This window comes from Myripristis murdjan, chromosome 1 (assembly GCF_902150065.1).
Source record: "Myripristis murdjan chromosome 1, fMyrMur1.1, whole genome shotgun sequence".
In the NCBI taxonomy this organism is placed as follows: domain Eukaryota; kingdom Metazoa; phylum Chordata; class Actinopteri; order Holocentriformes; family Holocentridae; genus Myripristis; species Myripristis murdjan.
This window is the reverse complement of record NC_043980.1, coordinates 39,000,584-39,020,527: the sequence shown is the minus strand read 5'-3', so window position 1 is coordinate 39,020,527 and position 19,944 is coordinate 39,000,584. Positions and strand designations below refer to the sequence as shown.

General features: G+C 40.6%; 1 protein-coding gene across 1 annotated transcript in view; it reads right to left on the bottom strand.

Moving 5' to 3' along the window:
- Positions 1-5,731: 5,731 nt before the first annotated feature.
- LOC115360258 (dual specificity testis-specific protein kinase 2-like) overlaps positions 5,732-19,944 on the bottom strand; it is a 29,875-nt gene continuing 15,662 nt past the window's right edge. The window contains exons 5-11 of the mRNA XM_030053039.1: positions 19,165-19,311; positions 17,405-17,487; positions 14,211-14,301; positions 12,711-12,794; positions 11,381-11,467; positions 10,636-10,729; positions 5,732-9,394 (exon numbers count right to left, since the gene is read on the bottom strand). Coding sequence (XP_029908899.1) covers positions 8,145-9,394; positions 10,636-10,729; positions 11,381-11,467; positions 12,711-12,794; positions 14,211-14,301; positions 17,405-17,487; positions 19,165-19,311 — 1,836 coding nt within the window. The 3' untranslated portion in view covers positions 5,732-8,144. The remainder of the gene's footprint in view (positions 9,395-10,635; positions 10,730-11,380; positions 11,468-12,710; positions 12,795-14,210; positions 14,302-17,404; positions 17,488-19,164; positions 19,312-19,944) is intronic.

The following is a 19,944-nucleotide window of genomic DNA, read 5'->3' as shown; positions in this document are numbered from 1 at the left end:
TGCGGGACGCGTGAAATGGGCTTCAAATGCTGTACGTGCACGTGCTACGCGGGACAGGTGGTCACCCTAGCTCGGCGACCCCTCTCTGTAACTCTATGTGGTCTGCCCCCTGGTGGCTGAGTTGCTGTGGTTCCTAAATGCTTCCATTCTGCAATAATCCCACTTCCAGCTGATGGTGGAATACCTAGGAGGGAAAAAACCTCAGCAGCTGACTTGTTGCAGCAGTGGCATCCTATTACATGACTATTACAGCAGCATGCTGGAATTCAGTGAGCTCTTTAGAACGAGGCATTCTTTCACAAATGTCTGCGAAGGCAGACTGCATGGCTGCTTGATTTCTTACACCTGTAGCAATGGCACTGAAAGAAACCTGGATTCAGTGATTAAGAGGCATGGCCCAATACTTTTGTCCATATAATGTAGCTAGCTAGCTAACTAGAGAGAGTAGAGACTAAAGACAGAGAGTAGAGGGAGAGAGAGAGAGAGAGAGAGAGAGATGTCTGGTAACCACTCATCCACCAAGTATCAGACTTGTGTATTGCGGCACTGGCCAGCATCAGGCAGCTCACCTGTCAGATCCGGCAGACCTGACGGGTGGGCGCGGTATCGGACGGTGCCGCGTCCGGCCCACCTGATGCCGACTGATGGTGCCGCGGCATGTGCGGGTCAATACGGTAGTCTAGAAAACTGGCGATTTTTTTTTTTTTTTTCTCGTGCGCCCCCAAGTAGATTGCACCCTGGGCAGTTGCACTGCCCATAGCAGAAACTGTCCCTGCTGCCGAGTGTGCCAGCACAGCCGGATACTGCTGCAACTCTCTCTCACTTGTTTGCGCTGCGCTCGCACAGCTGGTTGTCTGTCTGTCACTGAAAGTTTAGCCTCCAAATCCAATCCAGTCTCTCACTCTCTCCACCAGTCACATAAAAATGAAACGTCATAATCAATAACAGAACACATAATTCTATTTTTTTATTTAAAAAAAAAAAAAATCCCCCACAGAACCCGAAGCCCGACCCGACCCGCCCAATTCACGTAAATTTTAGGCGGGTCGGGTCGGGTTCGGGCAGAATATGAGAACTCTAGCTGGGAGCTCTTGGCCCTAGGTTTAAATGTGTGTGTGAATGCACTTATTTGTCTGTCTGCCCTGTGATGAATCAGTGACCTGTCCAGGGTGTTCCCCTGCCTTCCGCCCAGTGAGCGCTGGGATAGGCTCCAGCTTAATAAAACTGGAGAAGGATTGTGTGACTCACAAAGCATCTAGACAAACTGAAACTAAATATGCAGTATCTGTTGTGACCAGGGCCATGACAATGGAGGCAGCATGTATGGTAAACACCAGGGGGTGCAGAGGACAATAGGAAGGCAGTGTGTGTGCAGTGTGGGAAGGTGGTGACAGAGGGCCCACTCACATTGGCAAGTTTGAGCCGTATCGTGCTAAAGCCAAAATCCCCCCTCCCCAGTCCCCGGCTGGCCTGCACTCACATTACCTTTTTCCCAAACGCGCCCAAGCACAATTGCCCCCGGTGTGCACGTCATCACGTTGAAATACGACAACAACAGGCACGGCCCGACGTCATTATAAATCAATGTAGTTCAAATACATCATGTCTTCCTTTTAACTAAAAAACGTTTTTGGTCCTTTTAATCAGACATGGGATGTTTATTTACCTTGACAGTTTCAGAGGTAACTTCCTCCTTCTTCAGAAAGGTCCAACTGACAGCCGGAGCGGCACCTGTCAGATCCGGCAGACCGGGTGACCGGGTGGCCGCACACCGCGCGGTGCCGCGGCTGCTGTACTTTCATTATAAACCGACTTTTGTTTATACGCGGTTGCAGCAGCACAACGGACACAGACACAGACAACATGGCTGATTATTGATTGCGCAACGCGGCCATTCACCGGTAATCGCGCTGCGCACATTAAACAATTTTGCAGAGGCAGGAGGAAAGTTGCATGATTTACATCGCACTGCGTGCGTGACCATGCATGTGCTCATGTACGCGCCCGTACCGTGCAGAAGCACACCCCTTCCAACCATGCCAGAGCGGGGGAAGTGTACCGTATTCAAGCACGATACGGAGCGATCACACTGGTCAAAGAATCCGGATTTTAAGGGCAATCGTGCTTGGGCGCGGATCAAACTTGCCAGTGTGAGTGGCCTCAGAGATTGTATAAGCTGCTCTGTTCTTCTGTACGATGGTGGGAGGAAGATAGCTTGAAACTGGGACAAAGTGGGACTTGTGGTCACCATAGATGCATAATCAGCAAATGTTCACATATTCACATTTATGTGCATGAACAAAGACCTTTTAAGAAATACCACTACAAATGATTGAATAATATATTAATGATTTTTATCTAAAACACAAATATTGTATTTAATTTCTTCCAACTTAAAAAAAGGACTTCATATTACATAGCCAGGGTGTTTTGAATGAGGGTAATCATTTCTTTCAGAAGAGGAGAATATTTCAACATGCTGTCAGAGAGGCAAAGGAGGTACCAGTTGTTTGTTTGGCAGACACAGGAGGATAGGTTCTTCTTCAGGAACACTACATATGGCAATTTTGGAAGATGGGTCAACTGGTAACTCCAGAACCTCAGAGACAATGTCAAAAAAACAACTCATGGGCCTGTATTCACAAAACATTTTAAGGCTAAAAGTAGCTCCTAACTTTCAGAGAAACTCTTACAAATAATGGGCATGTCAGTCCTAATTTTAGGCACTAAAAGCACTAAAATTAGCTCCTAACTCTGTGAAGTTGCAAACAGTGTTAACCTGGCCAACGTCTGAGCCACTTTTTTCAGTATCTGCTGTTGCAGTGGCTCACACCAGACCTCAGAACCCCAACCTCAGACCCTAACTAGTGCAAGGTCGCCACCTGCTGTCTTGAATGCATAATAACATGTAACTGCCCAGTCTTTGAATATATACACTACTCACAAAAAGTTAGGGATATTTGGCTTTTGGGTGAAATTTATGGAAAATGTAAAATGTTCACGCTACAGTGATATTATATCATGAAAGTAGGGCATTTAAGTAGAAGCATACACTGGTGATTTCCTCATCTCAAACAATTTCTTGAAACAAAAGCCAACAACAGTGGTGGATATACCACAACAAAAAATGTCAGTGTCAATAACTTGTCATGTGCCCTTGAGCATCAATTACAGCTTGACAACGACGTCTCATGCTGTTCACAAGTCGACTTATTGTCTGCTGAGGCATGGCATCCCACTCTTCTTGAAGGGCGGCCCTCAGGACATTGAGGTTCTGGGGTACAGAGCTCCGAGCCTCTACACGGCCACTCAGCTGATCCCATAGGTTTTCTATGGTATTCAGGTCTGAGAAAGTGCAGGCCACTCCATTTGAGGTACCCCAGTCTCCAGCAGCCGTTCCCTAATGATACGACCTCGATGAGCTGGAGCATCAAACACCTGATGTGAATTTTGCCGTTAAACTCCTTGTTAGAGAACAGCAACTTGTGCAAAAAGTACTGAAACATTGAACAGTTGGACATGTGCATTCAAAAGTTTACAGAAGGTCACATTAAGTTCACCTGTAAAGGTTATAATGCATTTTAGGTTCATCCTGAAATTTCACCCAAAAGCCGAATATCCCTAACTTTTTGTGAGTAGTGTATATATAATACTGTATATATCACGTTTTCAGATATAGTTTTCAGACAAAAAAAAGTTGTTATCTCTACCAGTTTCTATCAGTACTTATATGGGCAAGAAATTCATTTGAGCTGTCATAAGAAAAGTATGATCAAACTTTGAGTGAATGCACTTACATATAATGCAAAGCAGCAGTACAGTGACTCACCATATCTGGCCCGTTTGCCTGCCATTTCTTGGTTTTAGAGTTCAGAGTAGATGTGCTGCTGCTGAAGTGTCGATGCAGAATTCAGAGTCAGTCTGCAACATCCTCTGATTTATATAATACTATCATGCTCCTCCAACAGCCATACACACTGTGCTGAAGAGTTAGCTCTCTGCTTTGGTATGTTTGTGGGATTAGATGACAGTAAATTATTTTGTAGATTAGGCCTCTGTGACAGAAATTTACTCGAAAAGCCTTTTCCACCTTTGATATCATGTCAATCAATCAATCAATCATACTTTATTTGTCCCCAGGGGGTAATTTGGTATATGGTATATATTTGGAAATTTGGTTTATGTCAAGGATATTTGTCTCAACCTCACTCATGCACGGTATTAAATACCTACACAAATGAGATTTAAAAAAGAAAAAAGAAAAAAAGTCATTAGTAATGTGGACATGATGACCAAGCAGATGGAAGCAAATAGAAGAGCTACATCAGTCTAACAACACGTCATATCACTTTGTTACGTTAATTTTGCACAATATCAATTTAATATGAATATATTGCACAGCACTACTGAGCAAAATATTTGTATTTTGTTTTGTTTTGTTTTTATATTTTATTTATATATTTTATTTTGAGGTAGGAACAAAAGGCAAACAATGTCCTTCTTATTTTTAACAGTTTCATATCAAACTGAAAGTTCAGATGAGGACATGCAAAAGGCCCCCCTATCGCATTTCCTTACATGGAGCACTTTGCCATCATTCATTCACAGAGTAGGTAATTTGCTGGACGAGTTATCACCTGAAGTTCATTAAAGACTATTTGCAGACACTTTAGCTAAAACCTTACAGTCCACATTTTCTTATCACAATGTATCCCCTGTAACATGTAACTCTATACGCCATGACAAAAACTGTGAAATTGCCCTTGCCAGACCTTAGTTATATTGTTAACTACTGACACAGTCGACAGGCTGGATGCTTTGAATCATGCACCTGTCACATGTTAGTCTTCTTCAATGTTCTCAGTGCATCTCTGCATTTCCTTTTTTTCTTCATCTAAAATCCTTGTGGGTCCTGTGTTGAATGGAATATACTATACTCATGTTGTCTCTCTGCTCTTTTGACCCAATTCTGTCACTCCGACCTTTAGAAAACTGGTATCAGATGCAGTCATAATGGACACTTTTTAATGTTCAATACGATTCATTGTTAGACAGATTTTTCTGAATGTGTACAATAAATCTTCATTTTCAGGATATTTGCTTTCCTTTTTCATCTTCAAGTCTACAAGCTAAACGATAAGATCAACTTGATTTGTTGGCCTCACATCAACAATATTAGTGCAAGTAAGATTAGCTGGAAAAAAAGGTTCCATATTCAGTGATCATAACTATCTATCTGTCTGGCCAGTTTCCAATAACCTTTCATTTAGTCAATTTCAAGATCCATTGTAGCTGCTACCATATAAGATGGTCTGCTTTATGTAATCGAACCATCATTAATGTCATCAGTAACACTTGTGATTACCTGCTATCTCATTTCAAGGTCTACTGTTACAGTTACTATGATCCTGAATAGCAATAAATGGGCATGGAACATGGATCAGTAACTATAATTAGTGACCATAATCATATCTGGTTTTTTAGTCTGCTGTTCTATCGGTTAAATTACTTTGGGCCTCTAATCTAACTGTGGATGTAAGCAAACAAGCAGCCTATCAGTGAGGAACCAGCATGAGCATCAACACAGCTGGAAACTCCCTCATTAACATGTGGATGGCTCAGCATGAACACCTGTTTGGCAGGTCATCCCCCAGTCTCTGTTCTCTTTCTCAACTTTATCTAACAAGATGGAAAAACAAACAAACAAACAAAAAAAAAAAAAAAACGCAGGAAGATTTTTGCACAATTGTACTTTAATATCGGATTATTGCAAACAGGTTTCTAGCCATATAGGAACAGAACATGAAAATGACCAGAAAAACATTAACATCTGAAATGTTATGAGTATCCATCACTCCGTCTTTCTCTCAAATACACATACACACACAGTGTGTGAAATGATCTGTACAATAAATAATCATACCTGCTTAACATGCCATTGTTTAAAAGTTACAGCTGCATAATCAAAATGCACATAAACATACACGCTATACATGTGAAGCAGAGTGGATGTTAAAGGATGAAACGTTTGTAGCAGTACATATTCATATAAAGCACCATCTTGTAAAAGCCTGTTGTTTTTGATGCAAAGTGCTCCAGAAAGAGGTGCCAAAATAAATAAGTTAAAGGTGACAAGATGTTCTTCCTTTAAATCCCCCAAATTGACTTTCTCACACACTTACACACACACACACACACACTTACTCACACACACACACACACACACACACACACACACACACGTACATACAGGTGAGCTGCTATAAAAAAAAAAAAAATGTAGGAAGTATATCATCTTTACTTTATAAATGTTTTCCCTGTAGCTACTGTTAATTTTAGTATATTTCATAGAATCAAAAACAGTTACAGTGTTTTCATATGATAATTTTGTACCTACCCCTTTGCTGTGCTGGCATCGTCATTTCTCTCTTCCAAACCACACTGAATGTTGGACCAGGCTATCAACAGTGCAGCATAGCATATATATTTCCATCCAGTATTATTCATGTGTTAAAAATTATCCCCCTAAATTCAACCCATAATTACATTACAAAAATGCTTATAAGCTGTTCAAATAAAAATACATCTTTTTAAATCCACCACTGCTTAAAAAAAAAACAAAACAAAACAAACAAAAAAAAAAAAAACACAGAAAGCACTGCAGTTACACATTTTTTAAATTTTGTGTGTTCTGTACAAATGTTGAACAATATGATGACCGGGACACAACAAGCCGACGTCAAAGGCCTAGCGCCAACTGAGGCTGACGGTCAGATCGCTTTGCTAAAAGCTGTAAATTTGTACACAAATATGCCGTTGAAGGCCAACAGGCTAGTGCATTCTGCACTCTGCTGAGAAGAAATAACTCTCCATAACAGGAGGGGGCAGTGGTCTTTATTAATAATTAAAATCTGGAAACATCAGGATTGTGGAGAGATGAGAAATAAACTGGTGTAAGTACGTAAAACAACTCTGAATCTGTTCAAAAGGTATGCTAACTAGCTAGCAGGTTAGCTAATAGATCTTTTGTCACAGCAGCCATTTTGACATGAAATAGCAGGGTAAACACAGGTGTTACTAATGACATCAATTAAGGTTCAGCTCCATTTAGGTGTAACAGAGCACTGGAACAGCTCTGTTACACTTAAATGGGACCTTTAAAATGGTCTGTTCAACACAAACTAATTTCCTCTTCTCTTCTTATGCCCTGTTTTGCTTAGGCTGAACAGCCACTGAGAGAGCTTTTTCTCACCGAAGGCCTGCTGCTGATTCAACATGCGGAATCGGCCGATCAGCCTCTGATGATGTCTGATGGTGTGAGACACGCAGCACAAGTTAAGCGCGAACATTGGCGACAGACACCCAGCCATCGGCTTGGTGTGAGGGACTTTAAACCAGCCCTGGTCCTATTTTGCAAACTGCAGCTTCAGAATGTAACTAACTATATAGTTAGACTAGCACAGTACAGTGCAGACTAGCTTCAGTTTGATTTGGTTCAGCAGAGATTAGACTAGGGGTGTTGAACCATATGCTATGGAGGGCCAAGAGGCTGCAGGTTTTCATTCCAACCAAAAACTCCACCAGGTGATTTCACTGATTAGTCCCTTCTCTCTGCTTGAAGCTGAGGTAATCAGTGACATCACCTGGTGTAATTTTGGCTTGAATGAAAACCTGCAGCCTCTTGGCCCTCCATGGCACATGGCTCCTGAATTAGACAGTACCTGACTAGAAGTCAGTCTAGCTGCTCTACTTGGATCAGCACCATGCCAGTGGCAGTACAATGTTATTGTTGCTGACTGTTAAGTGTCAGATCAGCAAAGTTCAACCCATTCCATTTGTTTTGACTTTGTGTAGATCAGCTGTGTAGATAAGCTGTTTCAGCTTATCCACATCTTGGTGACACAGAGCCATGCCACTGACTGTCAGAGTGATTTTGTCAGTTTTATCCTTCTAGCCCACCAAGTGGCACTCTCATCCATGCACTATAATTTCAGCATATTAACAGCAGACCTCTCAGGTGCTGATAGTCAGCAGTCAGTTTTCAGTAGTAGCATAGCAACAAATGTCTTGTTGGTAAGTTGGCTGGTTGGTTGCTAGCTAGCATTTAGTGCTGGTTCATCTCACAACTTTAAAACCAATTCTAACTAAGTCTGGGCCTCTGGCAGAGGCCGGCCAGGCTCGCAGGGCACCGAGGGAGTGGCCACTACGAGTCCATTTGTGCTGCGACACAGTAGAGCTTTGGCTGCTGTGGCAGCTGTTGTTGACGAGGAAGCAGCGCCACCAGTGACGGTTCCGTTGAGGTTTCGGTAGGGTCGTTGCCGTGGTAGTGATGCCCGTCGCCGGGGGGCAGGCACAGCAGCCGAACCACGGAGGCACACAGAAGGAAAACTCAGCCCCATCAGGCAACATCCTGGACAGGAAATGACCTCGTCCTGCTCTGAATGGCCGGGAGGCTCAGAGGAAAGGACTTGGGCTCCACCATAACCATTAAGCAGCCCCCCTCCTCCCCATTGTACCTGCCGTCCGATCATGAGTGTTGAACCGTTGTTATTATCCAGTCGTGGCAATGGAGGCAAGGAGGGTGGTCCGTTGGAGATGGGAAGTCGCCAGCCATTGGTCTGTAGAGAGGAAGTGGAGGTGGAAGTGAGCAGAGGTCTTCCCAGCGTGGAGGCAAGCACTCCTTCTACTGGCTCTGGGGACTTTGTACAGTCCATTGGCTCTGTTTGACAAAAACTCTCCTCCTCTTCCTCCTCTTCCTCTTCTAGTCGTCCCAGAGACACCATCTCCAGTTCAAGAGGATGACCTGAATCCTCTCCGATCATATCTTCCTCTTCCTCCTTTGACAATTGTCTTTTCCCTCTCTCCTCCCTCTGTTCTACCTCTAACCCTTCATCCACTGTGTCCACCTCCTGTGATATCCCTTTTGTCCTCCTCACATCATCTTCCACATTGTCCTCTATATGTCCTTTGACTGCCATGCCACCTTCTTCGTCCTGTGCTTCCCTCTTCCCGTCCAGGCCTCTTGGCAAGGTAATGGTCCGACCAAGCTCAGGGGTACAGGGAAGGGACTGACACCTCCTTGGGGGCGCTCTGGTCCCTGGGGTCCCTCTTAGAAGGTGGGGAGAGGCACAGGGATCGCAAGGAGCTGGGAGCGTAAAAGTCAAGGAGATCACAGACTTGCTTGGCGTGTCTAAGAGTTTACACCGCCCACCGTTCAGGTCCTGTCTCAGAGAGAAGGGGTTGACCCTCCCAGGTGTCCCAAGATGGGGAGGGGTGAGGGGCACAGAAGGCAGCATGTCCGACTGGCTCCTTGACAAACGTTGCTGGAGGTGGTCACCAGGATGACAGGGAGAGCTACGGCGTCGGTAGGGGCTGACTTCTACTGCCACTGGTTCTGAAGGAGGGAGGAAAGGAGAAGAATATGGGAGGGAGGCGGAAAATGAAAGAAGGGAGTGAGAAACAGTGAGAGAGACCAAGGTGAGTGATAAAATAGGAAGTCTTAGCAGCATGATACCGTACCGTGTGTTCAAGTAATCTGACAATCGCAGTCCACCAAACAACCTCAAGTCCCATTAAAACTAGAAAGACTACATGACTGGATATTACATACTTAATAACTGGCTTTTATTTTATTTTATTTATTTTGTCTTGCGTCATAAAATGAATACACCAGTTGACTATTTCACTACTTCAAACTACTTGAGCCCTAAAATCTGCTCCTGATCCTCCAAGTTTGAGCCATCAACTCCCTCCCTGTCAGGAGAACAAGCGCTTCACTGGAACTGTTCTTCAAAATGTATCAAGTGGATCTGGCTGAGCAAGTAACACAATTTTCAGCAACACAAAGCTGAAAAAATGTTTTGAGGGATCCACGACAACATACGTTTGTTTGAGATTCATTACCAACACTCTTTCTTGCCACCATTCCTCCAAACTGCTGCAATTACTTTGTTTCCTCAAACAGCAACTGTATCACAACACAATGGCACTATGTCCTGTTCACCTACCTGGAATGTTTATGCACCGCAGTTCTGGGGAAGAAAAGCAGTTCCACCACTTTGAAAGTAAAGGGTATTGATTGTAAGAATCTTGATAATGAATCTCAAACAAACGTGTGTTTTTGTGCATACCTCAAAATATCTTTTCAGCTTTAGGTCGCTACATTAAATTGTGTTGTTTGCCCAGCCAGACCTGCCTCATTCATTTTGGTTTACACTTGTGTGACTTCTACCATCCAGCCTGGGGCATGAGCACAAACTTGGGTTTTATTACACAGGGTTTTTAGGGCTCTACACGCCCTAAACAGTGCATATTATAATTTACCAAAGTACCACATATGGTAAAAAGTGTGAAGAAACCCACAAAGAACAAAATACTGGTCCTAAATGAATCAGGAGGCAACAAAAGACAGTCTTGAGCCCTCACACAATACAGCATAATAGGTATGACTGACCCTTGTTAATCCTAGCTCTGTGTAATTTTGACTATTGATCAGTGCTAAACCATGGTTATAATCAGCCTAAACGTCATGTAGTGAGTCTATGCCCTAAGTTACCTGTTTTACATGGTGCTGCAAAGAAAAACCTTTTCTGAGTTAGTTTTATATACCTATAACCAACAATGTTTTCCATTTACCGAGAGCGATGGATTGATCTCCCTCCTCTCCTCTGTCCATCCCTTCCAGTGTGAACACAATGTCAGAGAACGTGGGACGCCTCACAGAACTCATCTGAAAAAAAGAGGAAATATGTATGACTGTTTGGGGGCACCTGAGCCCCAGTGCTACTACGATGGCTTATTAGTACCATTGCTGAGAAGGGAAAGAAAAATTGTGGAGCCAGAGGGTGGTAATATTCCGAGAAAAAAACTCACAATTTCTAAGAGTAACTAACAAATTTACAAGAAGACACTCAGAATTTTTTTTTCCCCTTTTTTTTTTTTTTTTTTCTTTGGTCAAGGCTTGACTTTGTGAGGTTGGGTCAGCCTCACTCTGCAGACGCTGCTGCTCGCCGTGTCTCAGGCCTGCACAAGATTGGTTTCTTCTGAATCAGCCCAAGTCACAGCAATGTCTCTTCACAGTCCAGTTTTCTCTCAACTTTGTCAGTTTTTCTCAGATATTTACCACTTTAACCTCAGACAATATCCAATTTTTTTTCTTGCAAATTTACGACTTTAATCTAGGAAGTTCTGAATATTATTATTATATTATATAGGAATATTGTCCCCCCACCCACCCCTGACTCCATGTTTTTTTTCTGCCTTCACTGGCTCCAATACGCTGTCGTGGTAGTACTGCTGCTGACTCTTTGATAAACTGACCCACACCACAGTAGTCTTTTACACATTTATGTGTGTGTGTGTGTGTATACAAAGCACTTACATTGCAGCAGGTGACAGCCAGGCTGAAGAGGGCAGGTGGACAGTCACCAACCATGTTCTCAAAGGCCTCCACATCCAGTCCAAAGTCCTAAACACACACACATACATCTTTACACTTCCAAATAGTATAAGAGCACGAGACCAACACCAACACGCTCAAGTACAAATGCACAAGCATATGCATGTTTACACAGAACACACAAACTATATATACACACAAGATAAAATCCACATTTTCTGCTCTGTGTATGCATGCATGTGTTTTATATAGTGCTATTTCTTTCATGCATCATGAAACAAACAATCCATGATGACACATATGTCCATTAACAAATTTAAGAACTGTAGTTCACTGATTACTCTATGTATTATGGCTCTGACATAAGAGATACAAACCAAGTGAACAATAGACGTGGCAAATAATGACTAAAAAACGCCACCCACACATGTAGTTCACCTAGCTTTCCACCAGGTGGAGGATTACTCTGCATTATAAATATGGTTGGATACACACACTCGCACACACACAGACACATACACACCTCTGCAGTGATTAAATATTCAGGTCTTCTCACTGCAGCAGTGATCATAAGTTATGAGGAACAGAATACTGCCTCTATCTGGGTCAAGAAACCACAACTACGAAGTTTAAGTTTCCATGGTTTGCTCTTTAAAATGTTCCATTTGCCACAAATCCTTGAGCGCAGTTTGGGACATACAGTGTCCTGTGATCCACTCCAGCACAGCACATATTAGTAGCATGTTGCTATGTGTATCCTACTGACACATCTTTGTATTTAGAAAACAATATAGTGAGTACTGCACTCAATCCTGGACACATTCTTCAACCATAGGTGCATGATGTAGAGGAGAATTCAGGTCAGTCAGTCAGTCAGTGTGAAATGCTTCACCCCTCTAACCCTAACCCAAACAAAACCATTTTCCACAAGGCAATTCATAAAATGAGGTTAGAGCTGTATTATTGTGGAAATTTCAATTTTAGCCATGCCTTTGATGTGATACTGCCACAAGCCTCTTCTTGGATTCTTGGAAAAAGAAATATACATCATCACCTCAAATGCACCATGGGGCTGGACAGAATTTCCACATTTCAAAATGCAGCTGTTGCTTTTCACTGAGTGAGCTGCGATCTTACAGGTAAACCATGCTCTGTTTTTTGGGTGGGTGGAAAAGGTGGAAAACTGTCAAATTGTTATTGTGCATTGCAAAGAAAGCCTGATGTTGCTGGTTGACAGATGGAGAGAGGAGTGTCCAGAGCTGACCGATACCCAAAGTCCAAATCCAAAAACACACAAAGCGCAGATTCCTACCTCTGTCCTGGGTAAGAAGTCAGGATCAGCTTCAATCCTGGCAATAATCTCACACAGGATAATGCCAAATGCAAACACATCCACCTGGAGAGAAACGAGGGAACACAGCACAATTACAGGTTCAAACCGATGTAGGTATTCCAAGACTTAAATTCATACTTACCTGTATAAAATAGGTAAGTAATTTCTATTTGCCTATTTGTAAGGGCCATGTATATTAAATGCTCATTTAATCAGATTAAATTTAAGATGTTTAACACATTTTAATGTCAAATGAAATGTAAAACAAGACATTAGCAAAAAATTTTAAAAAGTCTGCAAAACAAAACAGACTACAGGTTCTGAAACTGTCAATGGATAGTACAAATAAAGTCAGCTTTTACTTTTATCGTGTCCACATGAGTTCATTAACATTGGATGCCAAACAACTGACAACAGAACACATTTAGAAACTGTGATGTTCTTAACATTTACCAGCATGGTGAAAACAATATGGTATTATGTCAAGCAAAGTTTAGATAGTTATTCCATTAGCATGCACTTTAACAGTTGGGTTATTTGCCCTCATGCAGCAGTTATCTCATTTCTCAAGTGGACATTGTTAAGACCTATGAAAACCTTTTAAGATCGTAAATTTAAGAAAGAAAATGCAAGACTTTTTATGGATTTGTTGGGAGCCATCTATTTTTCATCTGCAGTCCAATGGCAGGTAATATGTAAAATAATTTATACAAATAACACAGTAGAATTCATACAATACAGTAAAGTGCACTACAACACCAGTTGCGTAAGCAGAAATGATACTATGGAAGTTGTATTAAAAAACAAACAAACAAACAAAAAAAAAACCACCACATTAATACAATCATACATTTAACACAAATACACTCACAGCTCCCCTGGGCAATTAATCCACAATATTGTCTTTGTACCTCCACATTCATTTTCATTGCTGGGAAAAACCGCTCCCCAAAATAACATGTTTAATTCATAAATGAATGGGGACAAATTCCATCCATTTTTGAGAGAATCAAACAGCTCTTTTCTTATTATTTTCGTATTTGAACTGGAAAGTAGATCCAGCAGGTAATGTCTGCAGGAAACATTCACACAGTAACCTTGCTCCAGGAAGAATGACCTCACACAAAAAATGGTTTGACCTTGTTTTTTTTTTAATAATCTCATAATCTGCTTTGTTTTTGTTTGTTTATGTGCTGAAAGTGTTATTTTGGGAGCGGTTTAGCTGCGCTATGGAAGTGAATGGAAAGACTCAACTACAGCATTCTGGATTAATAGCCCAGGGAAGCACAGAGCAGCTAATAAAGATATTTTACACCATGTGGACTCATATCACCTCCAAGTAACTATGTAACCCAACTCTACCAAAGTTACATTTTGCTTTAAGGCCATAGTGTCAAAGTTTAGAATGGGAGTCAGTGACAACTATACTACACTAGATGTTTACTTCAACTCAGATCAATGAGGATGAACAAGGTTTACCTTCTCATCATACAGCTCTCCTCTCAGCACTTCCGGGGCCATCCAATAAGGGGAGCCCACAATAGCCAGAGGCTGCTTCTCCGCGCCATCACTAAAAAGAAAAAGAGGTTTCCAAAGTTTTCACATGGCCCTCTAGAATTTTACAACTGATGTCCAGAACTAAGCAGTCAAACCTCCAGGTGAACCTTGAAGCCAAGTGGGAGGAAACACAGTGCCTCTAGTGACATCTAGTGGCAGGCTCCAAACCCTGCCCACCTCTATGCAAGTCAAGCAAACCACAGTCCAACTTCTCAATAAATGTCTTACATTAATGCCCAAGAGGATATCACAGGGGTGTTGAGGCAGATTGTATTTTCCTGGTGATTGACAGGTCACGAAAGCATTACTCCACCTTGGCTCCACCTTTTGCCTCAGAGACTAGTGGGTGTTGTTTTGCTCATTTAATCCACTATTACTTGCAGCCTAGAACAGTGCCTTCAAGCACTGCCTCAAAATATTGTAGGTATAAGTGGACTGCAAATGAACACTATTAAATATTTTAATAATCCCAGAAAATATCCCCAAATCCAGTAGCAAAACCATGATCATTTTGGTCATTATAATCATGATGTTGAATTTTCAGGAGGGGGGGTGGTAATATTTCAAGAAAAAAACTCAGAATTTCCAAGATTAAAGTCATAAATTTAAAAGAAAAAACATGGATATTCTCTGAAATTAAAGTGGTAAATTTATGAGGAAAAAAACTCACAAATTTATGAGAAAAAAACTTTCTGTCTATTCTCCTGAATCGGTCCAAGTCAAGGCAATGTCTCTTCAATCTCTTCTTTTCTGAGTTTTTCTTGAAATTTGTGACTTTATTATCTCAGAATTTCAAATTTTTTTTCTCAGAAATTTGTTTCTTCTCATAAATATGCCACTTTAATCTTAAATTTATGACTTTAATGTCAGAGTTTTTTTCTCAGATATAACCCCCTCTCCCCCAGCTCCATTATTTTTTTCCCTTACAATGGCCCTAACACACTGTCGTAAGTAATACATGGAAGTGTTAAATTTAGTTTCATGGCTGCCGAGTTCATGAGCTGAGCAGTGGGACCGGCCTTCCACCCTTCTGCATTGGGAATGACTCACTGCCAAGGCGTTCCATTCATAACATCTCTTTAAAACCAGTGACAGAACCAAAACAGACTAAAAAGTATGTACACCATGGCTATTTGTGACTAACTAGTCTTGCCAAACACTGTGGGGAAGAGATCATTTTAAAGTTGCTTACATCAGTGTGTGTAATATATCACCCCTTTGGCTCATAGATGCTGGAAAAACATGTGGTGACCCGGTTTTCCTGATGTGCATTATAGCACCTCTAGTGGTCAAAAACTACACTGTGTGATTTATAGATACATTGATTAATATCGGTTTAGCAAGTAGTTTCACATCAATGTACACTGAATTAACAGCTGCTTGCAGCACTAAATTATGTTATTTGGAGGCAGTCACGGCTCTAAATCTTGACATCTGCCATAATCTTTAGAGCTCTGGCTTTGAAAAACACCAAATTCATGGTCTATTAGCCTCAAATTGACATTCCTTGACAGCTGGCCTGCATTATACATGAGATGCTGTGGCTGATGAAGCGTTTGATGCAAAAAAGGCAAACTGTCTGAAACTACCCAGAATGCCAGAGCGTGTTAAAACAGACATCAGTAATGATGCAAACAGTGCAACAGATAGTACGCTTTTATCACATTAAAAAAAAAAAAAAAAAAAAAAACTGGCTGTTTACTTGACCAAATCCCTAGAAATCCCTAGAAATATTGTTGTGTAGTGTGTTAGTGCTGTTTGTCTGTCTTTTAGCCCAGTGGACCCATTTTCTGCCCATGTGTAAATAATTATTTGTTTTTGGTTTTCAAACTGGCTCAAACATGGATTGTGCATCTCTCTTAGTCTAATAATATTCATTACTACTATCAAGATTATTGTTAATAATAATATTAATAATAAAATAACAAAAAATAATACAAATAATGGTAAAGTAGGCCTACTTTTTGTCTTTGAGAGTGATTGATTCCATAGGATTAAAGAGCAGCTGGCCTTTGCAGACTCCCATCCAAAACCAGCCAGTCACAGTGAAAAAGAGGGCGAGGCATAATCTGGTAAAGTGTCTTCACATTTGCCCTGAGAGGTCAAAGGTAATTGCCTTGGCTATATTTAGCTTTGCTACATTTTCTGCTCGAAGCAAGACATATTGCATGAGTAAAATCCTAAAATCAAACATCGACTCACATAGAATCTTGTTGAAGATTAAAAAAGTACCTGAGGACAGTTGAATGCATTTGTATTTTGTCTAAAGCAGTGGTAAGTGCAACGGCAACAGCATAGGCCTATATTTGAACTTATAAATATATTTTGTGAGTGGTAGTGTGCGCACAGATTTCTGGGCCTAGCTACACATTATAGTTCTTTTTCCCAGCAGCTGTTTTGACACAAACAGCAGGGGGAACACAGATGTTCCTACTGAAACTAGGGATCTATTCCATTTAGGTCTAACAGAGCAGGAATGGGCAGGGCAAGGCTCTGCTGCATTCAATGGAACGGATGCTTAATTCATTTCATTAGTAACACCTGTGTTTACCTGCTACTTCATGTCAAAATGGTGGCTGTGAAAAAAGTCTATTGGCCTTTAAAAGCCACCATAGCCTGCAGCCACGTCATGTGTGTATCCTTAAATGTTTGCAACCCATATTTTGAAGGTTAAGGCACCAAGACATTTTTACAAATGGCATAAAGTTTGTGTAAATAAACAATGTCTGCAGGCATTGCCACCACTAGGGGGCTTCACTATTTTAATTCTGATACGAGTTCTCTGAGTTCTCTTATCAAATAGTGAAAATCGGGCAATACAGTTCTAAACAATGCACCATGTCACTTTTCAATTAAAGTAGAAAAATAAAAAACATTTCAGTCATAGACTAATAGTATTTCCAGAGTTGGATATTCAATACATCCCACTATATTTCTGGATGCTGATATAGTCCATGGAAACAATGAATCAAACAAACATCTTTGCAAAGATTGATGTTGGTCTTGCATGCAAAAACATTACGGCTGTACTGCAACTGAAGACTGCATTATGTGGTTGTGATGTGTGAATGATGTTTGCACCACCTCACCAGCTCTCATGGTATCATCCTGCTCACCTGTAATCAGGGATCTTCTCTGCCAGGCCAAAGTCTCCCACCACAGCAGTGAACACACCGTTGTCACAGCGAACCAGACAGTTCTGAGCGGGAAAACAGCAGAGAGGCAGCCTTACAATAATGATCCTCATATGTAAACAGGATGATTACAAACCTACCTTAAAAGGACTATACCAGTGACTTAACACATGTAAGTTACATCTCCAAAATGTATGTTCTTCACATTTCTGATAATATTTTCCAGAAGCAAGCGGCTGTATTCTAGAACTCCGATATCATTTTCCTCCCTTTTATCTATATATGAAATGAACTTTCAGAGACTTCAGACTTTCTTCACACCAGTACTCTCCATCAGAAAATAGTCTGAAACATATGCCTCACACAGAGAATTTAGTTATGTTGTTAATGAATGGTGATGACTTTGTCAGCCGCAGAAACAGAACAGTCTAAGGTCGCCATTTCAACTAAAAAGTCTGTATTATTTGATAATATAATATGGCATAATATTTGAATATGGAAGGATTTTGATTGTATGTTGTGCTGTGTAATTTCAGCATTATGTTAGATCACAAGCCTCTTTCAATACCAAACTTTAATGGTGTTATGTGTAGCATTTTTAAGTATCAGGTCCTCCAAGTCATGTTTCAACAAACTTGTGATTTATAGCGGTAAAATATGGAGGCAAGACCTCAGTAAAAATTGTCTTTGCTATGTTCATACTTTTGTATTTTCTTTGTAAAGTGACTGGTATAAAACAGGTCTTATTTTTGAAAAACACAATGATAATTGTTTTGAAACAATATTCAACAACATTCATGTTGTATTTTCAAAACAACAAGACAATTTAAAGTGTTTTATTTTTATTTTACATTTTGAGCCACAATATCTTTGTGTGTCCTGTAGTGGCACATATTGCTTTTTTAAGATACTACTACAAACAGTATCATAAAACGTCATGATATATACATAACACATTATATCTAGTATTGAAAAACATATAAGATGATCATTGTGGACATCAAAAAGCATGTTTTGAGTTTTAGGTAAACAATTTAATAGATCAACACTACTGGCTGCAGTATATGGATGTAATTATTTAATATCAACTAAAATCCATATGATGATATTGACAGAAGAGTTATTTTATTTTAACTACTCAATTCAATGTATATGTTACATTTACGTACGTATAATACATCGTAAATACATAAAACGTAAATATATCTACTGGCTTATCTTCATACACATCTGGAATCTCTGATATGTACGTATTCACTTGTATTATATTATTTTTTTCTGTATTGTCTTGTGTGTCTGTATTGTGTCTTATTTTTGAACTTACTGATCTGTTTGATTACTTGTATATATCTCAATCCAACAAAACTGTTCAAATACTTGAAAGGTTAACAACTTAATATCAGCACAGGTAGAGTTTTATTTATTCAATTTATAAAGGACAGTGTGCACTTTCATAAGCTATTCACAAGAATAAAAAGATGAGTGCACCAGATTTAGCAAGGAAGCTAATTTCCAATCAACACAGTAAAACAAACATTAAAACAAACAAACCTGCACCTATCAGATACCAGTACATACAATATAAACACTACAAGTAGGCACGTGTGTGTTCTGCATGCCATATGGCCTATATCACAAACCACACCATGCCATACATACATGTTAACAAGATTTTTAAAATAACACCAGCGGTATATGGTGGTAAGCACTGTACACTATGTGTGATGTGCTGTTGACTGTACCTTGGAGGTGAGGTCTCTGTGGAATATTCCCTTGCTGTGTAGGTACTGCAGCCCTCTGGCAATGTCGAGAGAAAGACCCATTCTGACGCCCCATGACAGGTACAGATCACTGTCCAACAGCTGCTCCAGGTTCCCACCATTTATATACTGCAGGAGAAAAGAAAGAACAAAAAAGACAATGCAAGAAAAAGAGATTACCAACAGAGACCTGTTTGACCACAATTCCTCAAACGTTTTTGAACATTATACATCAAAATGTTACATAAAAACTAAATCCCAGAATGGAGCTTTAGCAAATGTGCTCAGAGGACTGGGACATTTCATGAATCATATAAGTTTATTGCAGGCCACACTGTGTGACCTGGATTTAATAAATTGGGTATGACATCAAGTCTGATGTGTGTAGACTGGACGATGAACACACCTTCTGAATCTTTTAGGCTACAAAGCAAGTCAATATACAAGAAAACATCATCAGCATACATGATCCATCTGTGCAGCTGCAGTGGGGAACAACGAAGCTTAGCATGAGTGAATATTGCAATAGTGAATAAAAGATGACAAAAATCCAAAGGAGGAGGAGGAGGAGAATGTGATCTCGGTTTTCTTGTTTGTTGGAATCCAACACATTTAGTTTATCTTTACCACCATCATTGGGTTTAGCACCAGTGATGTATTGATCAGTGCATCATTTGATGCTGCATGCCTACTGGTTAGTTAGGAGACATAGCTCACAGCAGCAGTAACATTGTGAGATGGTTATCCTAAATTTCTGACACT